General features: G+C 44.1%; 1 protein-coding gene across 5 annotated transcripts in view; it reads left to right on the top strand.

Annotated features, from left to right (window-relative positions):
* Positions 1–17,240, top strand: part of LOC124786328 (probable cytochrome P450 6a13) — a 421,393-nt gene that overhangs the window by 98,824 nt on the left and 305,329 nt on the right. For 4 of the 5 annotated variants that reach the window (XM_047254254.1, XM_047254256.1, XM_047254257.1 and 1 more), the window contains 2 exons: positions 2,450–2,701; positions 16,632–16,999. The exons of the other annotated variant lie outside the window; for it this stretch is intronic. In XM_047254254.1, the coding sequence (XP_047110210.1) occupies positions 2,450–2,701; positions 16,632–16,798 (419 nt within the window). In that variant the 3' untranslated portion in view covers positions 16,799–16,999. Of the gene's footprint in view, positions 1–2,449; positions 2,702–16,631; positions 17,000–17,240 lie in introns of those variants that run through there. 5 annotated transcript variants of the gene reach the window in all.

Here is a 17,240-nt window from a genome sequence, read left to right on the forward strand (position 1 = left end):
AGCGACTCTCATCGCTGAAGACGACACGTCTCCATTCGTCCCTCCATTCACGCCTGTCGCGACACCACTGGAGGCGTACTGCACGATGTTGGGGCGTGAGCGGAAGACGGCCTAACGGTGTGCGGGACCGTAGCCCAGCTTCATGGAGACGGTTGCGAATGGTCCTCGCCGATACCCCAGGAGCAACAGTGTCCCTAATTTGCTGGGAAGTGGCGGTGCGGTCCCCTACGGCACTGCGTAGGATCCTACGGTCTTGGCGTGCATCCGTGCGTCGCTGCGGTCCGGTCCCAGGTCGACGGGCACGTGCACCTTCCGCCGACCACTGGCGACAACATCGATGTACTGTGGAGACCTCAAGCCCCACGTGTTGAGCAATTCGGCGGTACGTCCACCCGGCCTCCCGCATGCCCACTATACGCCCTCGCTCAAAGTCCGTCAACTGCACATACGGTTCACGTCCACGCTGTCGCGGCATGCTACCAGTGTTAAAGACTGCGATGGAGCTCCGTATGCCACGGCAAACTGGCTGACACTGACGGCGGCGGTGCACAAATGCTGCGCAGCTAGCGCCATTCGACGGCCAACAACGCGGTTCCTGGTGTGTCCGCTGTGCTGTGCGTGTGATCATTGCTTGTACAGCCCTCTCGCAGTGTCCGGAGCAAGTATGGTGGGTCTGACACACCGGTGTCAATGTGTTCTTTTTTCCATTTCCAGGAGTGTAGTTTCAATTTCTACTTGCAGATTTCATAGGTTTTTCCCTATAAGCTTTATTGTTTAGGTTTTATTACTCTTCTTCTGTTTGTGTTCATACAAAATATCATTAACACAGTAAGAGGAAATAAAGCCGTTTTCTTCATGTTACGTTTTGATTAATGTAGCCAACTGTTGAAAGTTATAAACGTGTTTATGACATCAGCATTCTGTGAATGTCTGTGTGTGCTTAAATTTATTTGAATTATATTTGCTTTACCATAATTACGTGTGTGCAAGCTTACTGCTTTTATTATTACTATTACCATTCACTTTTTAAAAATTATTTTACGAATGCGTATGAGACAGAATTTGTATTTATTTTAGGCCGAAATACAAGCTTACACAGCCACGTGCTCACACACACACACACACACACACACACACACACACACACACACACACACACACACACACACACAGGGAGAGAGAGAGAGAGAGAGAGAGAGAGAGAAATCACCGAGATACTGTTTATTAGTAACAGAATGTGAATATAACCTAGTGTAGTGCTTCTATAATTAATGTTGCTACTTGATACTTTCATCAGTATAATCTATGTCTATCTCGGAACGACTACTAACAGTATGGTTATTTATATAGCAGATCAATCAAGACTCTGCTATCGTAATAATCAGCATCGCAAATTTGATGAATTATTGCATCGGATTTACTTCAAAACCTTTTGAAGCTGATACTGAACAATCTTACCAGCAGAGCAAGATGTTGACAGTTGCAGGCGGTCCTGGAGCCATTCAAAAACTCTCACTGTAGACTATGACTGCAGGGCTAATACTCGGAAAGGAGTTTCAAATCCTGGTGCAAGAGTCTGTTGCTTCCCGTGAGACATCAAGCAGAGGGATGAAAATCCATCACTGTTCGGAACTCAAGTGGAAGATTTATTACACACTCTTTCTATAATAGCTATTTATCATAACATTTTGACTCCAAGATGTGAATTCCAGTTGTCACTAAAGGTCACATTATACAGGCCTTTAGTTTCACCAGCGTATATACAGACAATATTTCTCTGTATAAAATTACATTAATGCTTAATTTGAAGTATTACATAAATGCAGCAGATCAGTAATTTGAAAGGTGAAACATTAGCTTTTTTTTATGTATCTGAATTTCTGCTGACGAAGATCTCCGTAAATAATTTTCAGGAGCATTAAATTATGTGGATCAGCGCTAGTCATTACTGACTGCTTGTTTGCAATTCATAAGTACTTTGCCGTGTTTGTTTCTGCTATTTGACTCGTTTTGCATCCTTAGGGTTTCACAATCTTAATAGAACGTGAGGAACTGAACGAATGAATGAATGGCGTGAGTGACTTTCTGATTAAACCTTTACTTAAGTATCTTAATAAAACCGATCTATTCAAAGTCTTGAGTCTGAGAAAGGTAACACACAATATATTTTAACGCTAGCCAAAATGGCTGCTATTGGCAATATGTCACATTCTTTGAAGCTTTGTATGTTGAACATTTAGGAGCTGTTTTATAGTGGTGTCATATACAAGACAAATCAGCATTTTCGGATACGCATTACATAAAAACCTGAACTGTGAGGAGGAAGTCGTGACTTCCGAATTTATGCTGACACAACAAAAACGCTTATTATTAATTTTTTCTCAATTTTTCGCATATGGGTGGTAATAATAAGATTTAAAATTGTATGATTTTCTTGTTTCATTTACAGAGACACTCCGGAAGTACCCTCCTCTGACGGAGTTGGACAGAATCTGCACAGTGGCGTACACCATTCCAGGCAGCAATGTCAAGATAGAGGAGGGGACCAAGCTTATCATACCGGTCTACGCCATCCACCACGACCCCAAGTACTACCCGGACCCGGAAAAGTTTGACCCGGAACGCTTTACGGAAGAGCAAAAGGCGTCACGCCATCATTTTGTTTACCTGCCTTTCGGTGAAGGACCTCGTATCTGCATAGGTAAGGGCTTCGCGTTGTGCACCTAATTTTAAATGCAGGGCTATTACAAATGATTGATGCGATTTCATAAATTCACTGTAGCTCCATTCATTGACATATGGTCACGACACACTACAGATACGTAGAAAAACTCGTAAAGTTTTGTTCGGCTGAAGCCGCCAAAATGGCAACAGGAGCCGAGAAAGCGTATGTCGTGCTTGAAATGCACTCACATCAGTCAGTCATAACAGTGCAACGACACTTCAGGACGAAGTTCAACAAAGATCCACCAACTGCTAACTCCATTCGGCCATGGTATGCGCAGTTTAAAGCTTCTGGATCCCTCTGTAAGGGGAAATCAAAGGGTCGGCCTGCAGTGAGCGAAGAAACGGTTGAACGCGTGCGGACAAGTTTCACGCGTAGCCCGCGGAAGTCGACGAATAAAGCAAGCAGGGAGCTAAACGTACCACAGCCGACGGTTTGGAAAATCTTACGGAAAAGGCTAAAGCAAAAGCCTTACCGTTTACAATTGCTACAAGCCCTGACACCCGATGACAAAGTCAAATGCTTTGAATTTTCGGCGCGGTTGCAACAGCTCACGGAAGAGGATGCGTTCAGTGCGAAACTTGTTTTCAGTGATGAAGCAACATTTTTTCTTAATGGTGAAGTGAACAGACACAATGTGCGAATCTGGGCGGTAGAGAATCCTCACGGATTCGTGCAGCAAATTCACAATTCACCAAAAGTTAACGTGTTTTGTGCAATCTCACGGTTTAAAGTTTACGGCCCCTTTTTCTTCTCCGAAAAAAACGCTACAGGACACGTGTATCTGGACATGCTGGAAAATTGGCTCATGCCACAACTGGAGACCGACAACGCCGACTTCATCTTTCAACAGGATGGTGCTCCACCGCACTTCCATCATGATGTTCGGTATTTCTTAAACAGGAGATTGGAAAACCGATGGATCGGTCGTGGTGGAGATCATGATCAGGAATTCATGTCATGGCCTCCACGCTCTCCCGACTTAACCCCATGCGATTTCTTTCTGTGGGGTTATGTGAAAGATTCAGTGTTTAAACCTCCTCTACCAAGAAACGTGCCAGAACTGCGAGTTCGCATCAACGATGCTTTCGAACTCATTAATGGGGACATGCTGCGCCGAGTGTTGGAGGAACTTGATTATCGGCTTGATGTCTGCCGAATCACTAAAGGGGCACATATCGAACATTTGTGAATGCCTAAAAAAACTTTTTGAGTTTTTGTATGTGTGTGCAAAGCATTGTTAAAATATCTAAAATAATAAAGTCATTGTAGACCTGTCAAATCGCTTCAATCATTTGTAATAACCCTGTATAAAAATATGGTGATGCATCAGGAATTGATTGAAAAGAATATAGAAAAAAAAAACAATCAAGTAATATTTCAAGTCCCTGAAGAGCCTTCTGTTATGAAAAAAGTCATACTTTGCAACAAAATGTAAATCTGCCAAAGCATATTTACTAAACACAGCCTTCCGAAATGCCTTCACAAAAGAAGACGAAGTAAATATTCCAGAATTCGAATCGAGAACAGCTGCCAGCATGAGTAACGTAGATGTAAATATCCTCGGAGTAGTGAGGCAACTCAAATCACTTAATAAAACAAGTCTTCTAATCCAGACTGTATACCAAGTAGGTTCCTTTCGGAGTATGCTGATGCATTAGCTCCATACTTAACAATCATACACAACCGTTCGCTCAAGGAAAGATCCGTACCCAAAGACTGGAAAGTTGCACTGGTCACACCAATACTCAGGAAAGGTAGTAGAAGTAATCCACTAAATTGCAGGCCCATATCTTTAACGTCGATATGTAGCAGGATTTTAGAACTTATGTTGTGTTCGAACATTATGAATTACCTAGAAGGAAACGGTCTATTAACACACAGTCAACATGGGTTTAGAAAACATCGATCCTGTGAAAAATAAAACAAGCTCTTTATTCACATGAAGTATTGAGTGCTATTGAGAAGGGGTTTCAGATCGATTCCGTATTTCTGGATTTCCGGAAGGCATTTGACACTGTTCCACACAAGCGGCTCGTAGTAAAGTTGCGTGCTTATGGAATATCGACTCAGTTATGTGACTGGATTTGCGATTTCCGGTCAGAGAGGCAACAGTTCGTAGTAATTGACGGAAAGTCATCGAGTAAAACAGAAGTGATTTCAGGCGTTCCCCAGGGTAGAGTTCCATTGCTGTTACTTATCTATATAAACGATTTGGGAGGCAATTTGAGCAGCCGTCTTCGGTTGTTTGCAGATGACGCTGTCGTTTATTGACTAATAAAGTCATCAATAGATCAAAACAAACTGCTAAGCGATTTAGAAAAATATCTGAATGGTGCGAAAAGTGGTAGTTTACCGTAAATAACGAAAAGTGTGAGGTCATCAACATGAGTGCTAAAAGGAGCTCGTTAAACTTCGGTTACACGATAAATCAGTCTAATCTAAAAGCAGGATTTGGGCTAAAAATCATTAAAAGAAAGGCGTTTTTCGTTGCGACGGAGTCTCCTCACGAAATTCGAAACACCAACTTTCTCCTCCGAATGAGAATATATTTTGTTGACACCGACCTACATAGGGCGGAACGATCACCACGATAAAATAAGGGTAATCAGAGGTTTTACGGAAATATATAGGTGTGCTTTCCGCGCGCTATACGAGATTGGAATAATAGAGAATTGTGAAGGTGGATAGATGAACCCCCTGCCAGGCACTTAAATGTGATTTACAGAGCATCCACGTAGATGTAGATGTAGATGTAGATGTAGAAGGGGGGAATGTACTCATCTTATTCCAGGTTTTGCAAGCTTTATCGCTGGTATTAGAATGAAATTGCAAGGCGGAAAAATTTACAACGAGAGAAATAGTGATTAACACTAAGACAATATGGTATAGCTTATCATAAATACTTTTTTGGTGTACATAACAGCACTCTGAACTGAAGATAAGGAGGATTAATAGCAATTGTTCTACTAAAGCCATTCTGTTTCATCGATGACCGAATTGCCCAAGGTGAACCTGAGCACGAGTTCCATACATTGTTGTACTAGCTCTCCTTTGTTTACAAAGTTACATATCTGCAAGGTCTCTACTGCAAAAACAAAGAAATGGCATCCTATGCCGAGGGTCTGGTTCGGTCGAACATCGCACTGAGGAATAAAACCATGGAACATATTACATGTTTCAGTTACTAGGGTTGTGACAGCTCATATTTCCAAAGCAGTACCGCTGAGGGAAAACGCCGAACGTTAGCAATCCACATGTGCCACAGTCTTTAAATTCTTAAACCAAAATGTACGCAGAGAAACAATTGCGAATTATACAAAACAGTAATCGTGCCAACGTTGGCATATGAAGGAAACCTGGAGAGACACAAAAATAAAATGTTATGCATGGATCTGGACTGAGATTTCTATGAAGAACTGATGGTGTAACAAGATTTCCCACTAAACCGACAGACACTCTAACATACTGGTACACAACTTCATAATCTTCAGTTAATGGAATACTAGCGGAATGCTAAAATCTCTTTGGCACATATGGCGCGAATGTAAAATGGCAGAGAAAACATTTGTGAACTGCCAATAAAAGTTGTTTAGAAGAAGATATACTCGGTGTAGTGAAGCAGCTTAAAACCCTTAAGAGAGGCAAGGCCTCTGGTCCAGGTTGTATACCAGTGAGATTCCTTTCAGAGTTTGGTAATACAGTAGATCCATTCTTAGCAGTCGTATACAATGGCTCGCTCGTAGAAAGAGCCCTGCCCAAACACTGGAAAACTGCAGAAGTCACACGAATACCCAAGAAAGGAAATAGGAGTACTCCAATGAATTACAGACCCATTTCACAAACGTCGATTTGTGTTAGCGTTCTAGAACGTATACTACGCTCAAACACTATGAAATATCTTGATAAAACGATTTATTAACAACCAACCAACACGGATTCATTCTGTGAAACACAAATAGCACATCGTTCTCACGAAGTAATGAGTGCTATCGACAGGGGACGCTAAATTGAATCGATATTTTTAAATTTCGAGAAAGCTTTTGACACCGTTCCTCACAAGCGACGTCTAATTAAATTGCGGCCTATGGAATATCGTCTCAGTTGTGTAAATGGATTCGTGATTTTCCGTCAGAAACGCCATAGTTCTTAATAACTGGCGGAGAGTCGCAAGGTAATACGGAAGTTATATTTGGCGTTCCTGATCAACATAAACGATTTATTACGCAATCAGAGCAGCCCTCTTAGATTGTGTGCAGATTAAGTTGTCATTTACCGTATTGTAGAGTCATCAGATCATCAAAACTCATTGAAAAAATTATTTAGACAAAGTACCTATATGGTACAAAAAGTGGCAGTTGACTCTGAGTGATGGAAAGTGTGAAGTTATCCACATGAGTGCTGAAAGGAATCCGTTAAATTTCGGTTACACTATATCGCAAATATAGATACTTAGGCATTACAATTAGGAAAAACTTAAAGTGGAACGATCACACGGATAACGTTCAAAATTGTTTAAATGGCTCTGAGCACTATGGGACCTAACATCTTAGGTCATCAGTCCCCAAGAACTTAGAACTACTTAAACCTAACTAACATAAAGACATCACACACATCCATTCCCGAAGCAGGATTCGAACCTGCGACCGTAGTGGTCGCGCGGTTCCAGACTGGTGCGTCTAGAACCGCTCGGCCGCTCCGGCCGGCATGGATAATGTTGTGGAGAAAGCCAACCAAAGAGTGCGAATTATTGGAAGAATACTTAGAAAATCCAGCAGGTCTAATAGAAGACACTGCCTACAAGTACACTACGCTTGTCCGTTCTCTGTTTGAGTGCTGCTGTCCAATATGGGATCCGTATCACGTAGGATTGATGGAGGACATCGAAAAAGTTCAAAGACGAGCAGCTCGTTTTGTATTATGCCACGTTTTTGTATTATGCCACGGGCATGATACACGAATTGCGGTGGCAATCATTAAAACAAAGGTGTTTTTGGCTGCCGCAGGACCTTCTCACAAAATTTCAATCACCAACTCTCTCCTCAAAGTGTGAAAATATTTTGATTGCGCCCACCTACATACGGAGAAATCATCATCATAAAATAATTAATCAGAGCTCGCACGGTGAGATTTAAGTGTTTGTTTTTTACACTTTCTGTTCGAGTGTGGAACGATAGAGGGGTAGCTTAAGGGTGGTTCAATGAATCCTGTGGATTGCAGAGTAATCATGTAGATATGAATGTAAATGTAGATGTATCGTCCAACGCTACCAGACGCATTGCAAACAAGACAGGGGGGGGGGGGGGGTCAAAAGAAGAGCAAAGAGGTGTTGTTCTGACACCGGAAGGAGTAGGAGGAACGGACTTTCATCGACTTTCATCGACGAATGTCACAAGTGTACGGCGAACACTGCATGTCCCTTGAAAGGGTCAAGGCGTGGCACAAGCGCTTCAGGAAAGTGTTGGTGTCGTTGCACGATGATGCAAGGCCTGGAGCACCACTCTCCATTACCGATGACATGGTCCAGATGGTGGATGCACTCATTACCCAGGACTGCCGAGTATGAAAGCCATAGCCGCCGTTGTCGGATTGAGCATCGGTAGTGTTCACACCATCATGAAGGAACGACTGCACATGCGCAAAGTGTGTGCCCAATGGGTGCCTCACAATCTCCAACCACACCTGGAAGCACGTCGAATGGCCCATTGTCTTGCTCATCTGCAACGCTATGCTCGGGAAGGAATTCGTTCCTGGCATGAGTGGTGGCAGGAGATGAGTCATGGTGTCATCACTTTGAACCAGACTCAAAATGACATAGCCTCCTGTGGTAGCATCCAGGGTCACCACCACCAAAGAAAGCCAAGGCCATCCACACGAGTGCAGGAAAAGTTATGCTGACGTTCTTCTTTGACCAAGGTGGCTCCCTTCTGATTCACTTCCTGCAGCATGGAACAACAGTGACTGCCCAGCGTTACTCGCACACCATGACCACCCTTCGCCAAGCGATCAAATCAAAACGACCAGGCAGTCTCACCTGTGGGGTCATTCTGATCCACGTCATTGCAAAGCCCCATATTATCAACACAATCGTGGCACTCCTGCAGAAATTCAAATGGGAGGTTCTCGGCCACCCTCTGTACAGTCCGGACCTCTCTTCCTGTGATTATGCCACTTTTGGTCCCCTCTTTGAGGGGCAAACGATTCACCTCGGACGTCCAGCTATGGTTAACTTCGCAGCCCCGGGAATTTTATGAGACCGCCATTCACCACCTTATATCACAGTGGGACAAGCGTCTCAACAGCTAGGGTCAAAACTTCAAACATACAGGTACTGGTTTCTGTAATTATGCATGCGGCTCGTTTCTTTTTGAACGCCCTTATATTAGCCTCTCTGTTGTAGTACATTCGCCCCAAATATTTTGTTTTCAAATAGACTAACAACATCATGTGAGATGGGGACGGGAGCTTCGAGTCCCTTAGGAGACTGCTACTATTACTACTGTTAATAGACTACCACCAGTTCCAGACAACCGCAAAGCCACCATCTCATTTACGATTACTGTTTTCATCTCAAAAAGAATGCGGGGCACTTCTCATTCCACAGAACAAAAAAGAGAAGTGATTCACAGAATTATATACCAATATACACTCACGCTCTTAAATTAAAGATAATGCTGATACATGGTGAAACAACGCTCTGGTGGGCGGTTTGCGGGTTTCAATCACCTCGGGGTATGACCATGGGGAGCATTTGACCTGAGGTCGTCGCATGGTGGCGCTGGCAGCAGTCCACATACGCAGAGGTGTGTTAGTGCACCGTACTCTGTGCAGCGAGTAGGTGTACAGATGTTTTCAGACGTGCTAATGGTAACTGTGTGTTGGAAATGCTCAAACAAAACATATTGATGACGTTATGAGGGGTAGAATACCAGGGCGAGTGGAGGCTGGTTAAACACAACAGGTCGTAGCACAGGCCCTCCGTGTACCATAGAGTGTTATCTCATGATAATGGCAACGATTCCAGCAGACCGGAAACGCGTCCAGATGCTACAGTATGGAACATCCACAGTGTACAACACCACAAGAAGACTGATATCTCACCATCAGTGCCCGCAGACAACCACGGAGTACTGCAGGTAGCCTTGCTGGGGACTTTACCACAGCCACTGGAGCAGTTGTCGCCAGACACACAGTCTACAGACGCCCGGAGACCTGCAAGGTGCATTCCACTGACCCCTGGTCACAGGAGAGCCGATAAAGCCTAGTGTCAAGAACACAGTACATGGTCATTGGAACAGTGGTCCCAGGTTATGTTCATGGACGAGTCCAGGTATAGTATGAACAGTGATTCTCTCCAGGTTTTCATCTGGCGTGAACCAGGAACCACGTATCAACCCCTTAATGTCCTTGAAAGGGACCTGCATGGAGGTCGTGGTTCGACTCTGTATGTACAGAACAGGGAATCAGTGATCATAAGGCCGTTGCAGCATCCCTGAATATGGAAGTTAATAGGAATATAAAAAAAGGGGGTAGGTTTATCTGTTTAGCAAGAGTAATAGAAGGCAGATTTCAGACTACCTAACAGATCAAAACGAAAATTTCTGTTCCGACACTGACAATGTTGAGTGTTTATGGAAAAAGTTCAAGGCAATCGTAAAATGCGTTTTAGACAGGTACGTGCCGAGTAAAACTGTGAGGGACGGGAAAAACCCGTGGTACAACAACAAAGTTAGGAAACTATTGCGAAAGCAAAGAGAGCTCCACTCCAAGTTTAAACGCAGCCAAAACCTCTCAGACAAACAGAAGCTAAACGATGTCAAAGTTAGCGTAAGGAGGGCTATGCGTGAAGCGTTCATTGAATTCGAAAGTGAAATTCTATGTACCGACTTGACAGAAAATCCTAGGAAGTTCTGGTCTTACGTTAAATCAGTAAGTGGCTCGAAACAGCATATCCAGACACTACGGGATGATGATGGCATTGAAACAGAGGATGACACGCGTACAGCTGAAATACTAAACACCTTTTTCCAAAGCTGTTTCACAGAGGAAGACCGCACTGCAGTTCCTTCTCTAAATCCTCGCACAAACGAAAAAATGGCTGACGTCGAAATAAGTGTCCAAGGAATAGAAAAGCAACTGGAATCACTCAATAGAGGAAAGTCCACTGGATCTGACGGGATACCAATTCGATTCTACACAGAGTACGCGAAAGAACTTGCCCCCCTTCTAACAGCCGTGTACCGCAAGTCTCTAGAGGAACGGAGGGTTCCAAATGATTGGAAAAGAGCACAGATAGTCCCAGTCTTCAAGAAGGGTCGTCGAGCAGATGCGCAAAACTATAGAACTATATCTCTTACGTCGATCTCTTGTAAAATTTTAGAACATGTTTTTTGCTCGCGTATCATGTCGTTTCTGGAAACCCAGAATCTACTATGTAGGAATCAACATGGATTCCGGAAACAGCGATCGTGTGAGACCCAATTCGCCTTACTTGTTCATGAGACCCAGAAAATATTAGATACAGGCTCCCAGGTAGATGCTATTTTTTTGACTTCCGGAAGGCGTTCGATACAGTTCCGCACTGTCGCCTGATAAACAAAGTAAGAGCCTACGGAATATCAGACCAGCTGTGTGGCTGGATTGAAGAGTTTTTAGCAAACAGAACACAGCATGTTGTTATCAATGGAGAGACGTCTACAGACGTTAAAGTAACCTCTGGCGTGCCACAGGGGAGTGTTATGGGACCATTGCTTTTCACAATATATATAAATGACTTAGTAGATAGTGTCGGAAGTTCCATGCGGCTTTTCGCGGATGATGCTGTAGTATACAGAGAGGTTGCAGCATTAGAAAATTGTAGCGAAATGCAGGAAGATCTGCAGCGGATAGGCACTTGGTGCAGGGAGTGGCAACTGACCCTTAACATAGACAAATGTAATGTATTGCGAATACATAGAAAGAAGGATCCTTTATTGTATGATTATATGATAGCGGAACAAATACTGTTAGCAGTTACTTCTGTAAAATATCTGGGAGTATGCGTGCGGAACGATTTGAAGTGGAATGATCATATAAAATTAATTGTTGGTAAGGCGGGTACCAGATGAGATTCATTGGGAGAGTGCTTAGAAAATGTAGTCCATCAACAAAGGAGGTGGCTTACAAAACACTCGTTCGACCTATACTTGAGTATTGCTCATCAGTGTGGGATCCGTACCAGATCGGTCTGACGGAGGAGATAGAGAAGATCCAAAGAAGAGCGGCGCGTTTCGTCACAGGGTTATTTGGTAACCGTGATAGCGTTACGGAGTTGTTTAATAAACTCAAGTGGCAGACTCTGCAAGAGAGGCGCTCTGCATCGCGGTGTAGCTTGCTGTCCAGGTTTCGAGAGGGTGCGTTTCTGGATGAGGTATCGAATATATTGCTTCCCCCTACTTATACCTCCCGAGGAGATCACGAATGTAAAATTAGAGAGATTAGAGCGCGCACGGAGGCTTTCAGACAGTCGTTCTTCCCGCGAACCATACGCGACTGGAACAGGAAAGGGAGGTAATGACAGTGGCACGTAAAGTGCCCTCCGCCACACACCGTTGGGTGGTTTGCGGAGTATCAATGTAGATGTAGATGTAGATGTAGATGGTGTGGGGTCGGATTATGATCGGTGCATCTACACCCCTGCATGTGTTTCACAGAGGAACTGTAACAGGTCAGGTGTATCGGGACGTCGTTTTACACCAGTATGTCCGCCTTTTCAGGGGTGCAGTCTGTCCCACCTTTCCCCTGATGCAGGATAACGCACGGCCCCACCGAGCTGCCATCTTGGAAGAGTACCTTGAAACAGAGGATATCAGGTGAATGGAGTGGCCTGCCTGTTTTCCAGATATAAACCCAATGGAGCACGTCTGGGATGCTCTCGGTCGATGTATCGCTGCACGTCTTCAAACCCCTATGACACTTCAGGAGCTCCGACAGGCACTGGTGCAATAATGGGAGGCTGGGCCCCAGCAGCTTCTCGACCACCTGATTCAGAGTATGCCAACCCGTTGTGCGGCCTGTGTGCGTGTGCACTTCGATCAAATCCCATATTGATGATGGGGTACATGCGCAGGAAACAGTGGCGCTTTGTTGCATATGTGTTTCGGGACGGTTTTCTCAACTTTTCACCAATACCGTGGACTTACAGGTCTGTGCCTATGCTATTAGCGCCAAGATTGTTTAGTGCCACGTTGTGTGGCACCACATTCAGCAATTATCCTTAATTTATGAGCATGAGTGTGGAAAACGTTCGTCTGTTCCACTACCTTGGAGCATGTTCTGAGGTAAACTACTCTGACGCTCGTAATGGAAAAGAAAGAAATCTTGAAACATCAGTGAGAATTAAAGGGAAATCACTCGTACAGAACACATATCTCCTTACTTACGTACATTATCTAGCAGATGGTGACTTTCCGAGAGCGTTAGACACTGCACCACACTGTCCACTGACAGTTTCGAATATATCGTCCTGTGTGTCTTCACAGAAATGCGATCGGCTCGATGACTTTTCCACTAATCGTATCCAGTACCGTGCGGTGAATGTACGATGCAAAGAAAAACAAGGTGGACTGTATCCCAAGGACTACTGACTGAGCAAATGCTCTCTCTACGCTGGAGTGCAAAACTTAAAGACAAAAGTAATTTTGTACGATGTGTCCCTGTCAAGTAACATATTTCGATGAAACTTGGAGCATGCTTTGAAAGGGCTGGTATAGTTGAGTACAGTACAGAAATCACACTTTTATTCGAGGACAATAATTAGACAGAATTCAGCGCTATTTATTTCGGTTCCACACACATTACTTTGTCGTGCAGTGCGCAGGAGGGCGGTGGGGAGGGGCACTGTTGCCACCAGGCAGCCAGTCACGCTTCACAACCACAAGGTTCTGTGCGTAACTTCAAAACAGAGAGGCGAGCATGAGGCGTTACAGCATTACTGTTGTGCATTCTCTGGCCCCTATTACTAGACCCGCTGCAACGTCAGTCACAAAATAATTTTATTCGGAATGTAGCAGGGTATATTATGACCACAGATGGCAATGCGTGTATCTACAATGTGATGCCTACCTGGCCACAAGGTTGGTAAGGAGTCATTATGGTGAAACGCTCCACTTCTCCACCAGTGCGACTGACAAGCGCTGGATGGTCGCTGGTGCCTGTGGACGGACTGAATCGAGTCTCCCCAACGCATCCCACATTTACTTTAAGGGATTTAAGTCTGGGGAACTGGAAGGACAGTCCATGGCCCAATACTCTCTCGTTCCATGAGCTCCTCTAGTTGCTCTATTCGATGCGGTCGCACCTTCGCATCCATATAAATAAAGTCAGGACCGAATGTACCACTGAAAAGGCGCACGTTAGGACAGAGTACAGTGTAACAATGGCGCTGACCGGTGAGTGCACGTATTAAAAGATTCGTTGATTAATACGCCCGTGCGTAACAGAACGCAGCATGTAATTCTCAAATGGAGAGAAGTCTTTCGAAGTAAGAGTGATTTCAGGTGTGCCGCAGAGGAGTGTCGTAGGACCGTTGCTATTCACAATATATATAAATGACCTTGTGGATAACATCGGAAGTTCATTGAGGCTTTTTGCGGATGATGCTTTAGTATATCGAGAGGTTGTAACAATGAAAAATTGAACTGGAATGCAGAAGGTTCTGCAACGAATTGACGCATGGTGCACGGAATGGCAATTGAATGTCAATGTAGACAAGTGTAAGGTGCTGCGAATACATAGAAAGAAAGATCCTTTATCATTTAGATACAGTATAGCAGGTCAGCAACTGGAAGCAGTTAATTCCATAAATTATCTGGGAGTAGGCATTAGGAGTGATTTAAAGTGGAATCACCATATAAAATTAATCGTCGGCAAAGCAGACGCCAGACTGAGATTCATTGGAAGAATCCTAAGGAAATGCAGTTCGAAAACAAAGGAAGGAGGTTACAGTACACTTGTTCGCCCACTGCTTGAATACTGCTCACCGGTGTGGGATCCGTACCAGGTAGGGTTGATAGAAGAGACAAGGTCCAACGGAGAGCAGTGCGCTTTGTTACAGGATCATTCAGTAATCGCGAAAGCGATACGAAGATGATAGATAAACTCAAGTGGAAGACTCTGCAAGAGAGACGCTCAGTAGCTTGGTACGGGCTTTTGTTGAAGTTTCGAGAACGTACCTTCACCGAGGAGTCAAGCAGTCTATTGCTCCCTCCTACGTATATCTCACGAAGAGCCCACACAGAGGCATACCGACAATCTTTCTTTCCACGAACAATACGAGACTGGAATAGAAGGGAGAACCGATAGAGATACTCAAGGTACCCTCCGCCACTCACCGTAAGGTGGCTTGCGGAGTATGGATGTAGATGTAGATGCAACATTATGCCTCACTGCGCCATAATACCACCAAAACGAGAACGTTCGACAGTGCTGTATGTGCACCCATGTGTGGAAAGGGGGGGTGGGGGGAGAGGGAGGAGCGTAGTGCACTCATTATGATTTTAATGCTAACTAGCAACTATGAAATGGGTGAAAACTAAGAACTGCAATAAGTATAGTGTAAGGAAAACTGAGGTTCCTTGGAATGTTGCTAGGGAAGTGAGGTTCCTCTGTGCTGGATACTGCAAGATGGGAGCTGGTTACGAACAGTTGCAGAGTCTTCTTCCAGTGCTTGGAGTCCAGATGAGATGAGCGTGAAAGCTGGCATCGAATGAATTCAGGAACACGCTGCTGGATTCTTAACAGGTTGTTACAACCTATTAGGAAGTATACCAGTTGTCCGGAATGGTTGAGCGGTTCTCGGCGCTACAGTCTGGAACCGCGAGGCCGCTACGGTCGCAGGTTCGAATACTGCCTCGGGCATGGATGTGTGTGATGTCCTTAGGTTAGTTAGTTTAAGTAGTTGTAAGTTCTAGGGGACTGATGACCTCAGAATTTAAGTCCCATAGTGCTCAGAGCCATTTGAACCATTTTTTTTTAATACGTCAGCCTCTGCTGTTTTCATCTCGGGGCTCAGGTAATTTCAGCGTTGTCTTGCTACCTTCATGCCAAGTTCAAGGTTGTATTCAGGTGGTGGGTGGAAAACTGGGAGAAATGAATGACTGGATGCAGATTTCCTCTTATCGTGTTGGTTGTTTCTCCACACGGGCATCTGATAGTCTAATGTGCTAGTATCAAACCACTGAATGTATTGGTCACTAGTGCAGTGCGTTGTGTCAATTATTGTTGCGTAATAACATGTGGAGAGATGAAGTTGAACTATCATATAGGCGCGGATGTGGTTAAAGCAAACGGAAAGTTATGGGAAAGTTCCTTTGTGTCTACAAAAGTGACTGCTTACAAAAATTTTATTTGACAGATGCTTGAATATTGCTCAAGCGTGTGGGACACACACATCAGGTCGAAGTATCAGAAGACATAAAGTGTACAAAAAAAAAAAAAGGGAGCCCGTCGAACGGTGACAACGCTTCTGTGGCAAGCGAGAGTGTAAAAAAGTGTTGCAAGGCCTAGATTACTTCAAGAACAGTCGTTCATGGCAGATGTTATGAATGTCTTAAAGTTTCATCATATCTGCTCCGCATTGTCCACGCAGAAAGGAAAATAGTATACTAACAGCTCACACAAAGTTGCCATTTTTTTGGTCCTACACATGTGGAACGTGTGAAAACGCCAATATATTCGCAGTAGAAACAACCCCTTCCCACATATATGCCAGTGATTCGTAAAATGTAGGGTATGTAGAAGGCTTCATAAATTTTTCTTGTCCTCTGAAGGTTTCCTACTAACCAGAGACACGTTTACATTAAGATTGTAACATGTTACAGGAAAACAAATGCCACGTACAAGAGCAACCCTTGTTTTCTCTTTGCAGGTATGCGTTTCGGCCTAATACAGACCAAGCTCGGCATCGCTTCATTGGTCTCCAAGTTTATCTTCAGCGCCACGAGCAAAACACCTGCAAAGCTCCAGATGGATCCCAAGGCAACTGTGGCGTCTGCTGTCGGAGGCATCAACGTGCGTATCACCGCGAGAACTTGATACGTCCACAAGCAGGGCTGTCTACAGAAGGAGCTGACACGTATGGGTTTGAAAGTGTATGATCTGACCCATTCTTCACCTATACTTACTATAGCAAACACACATAACATTTTGTTTACTAACATCAGTGAGCCATGCATCTCCAAAATAAACTTGAACGATGGTAAATATAGTAATAAAGCCCTTCTATTGCCTTTTCGGTGACGTGTTTTATTCGCCTATGTTCTATCCATGTCCAAAAGTATCCGACCGCCATGAACTGCGTTCGGCCTGATTTTCGGGCAGCCCGCATAACGTAACATCCTTGTTAGTCCTTAGTCACATTTTGATACAGTCATATGAATATATAAAATAGTCACCACAACACATCACTAGAGAATACAGCATTGTAATTTAGTCACTCCAGATGCAAATTAGTACTCCGATAGAGCAAATGTCGCAC

This window comes from Schistocerca piceifrons, chromosome 1, assembly GCF_021461385.2.
Source record: "Schistocerca piceifrons isolate TAMUIC-IGC-003096 chromosome 1, iqSchPice1.1, whole genome shotgun sequence".
NCBI lineage: Eukaryota > Metazoa > Arthropoda > Insecta > Orthoptera > Acrididae > Schistocerca > Schistocerca piceifrons.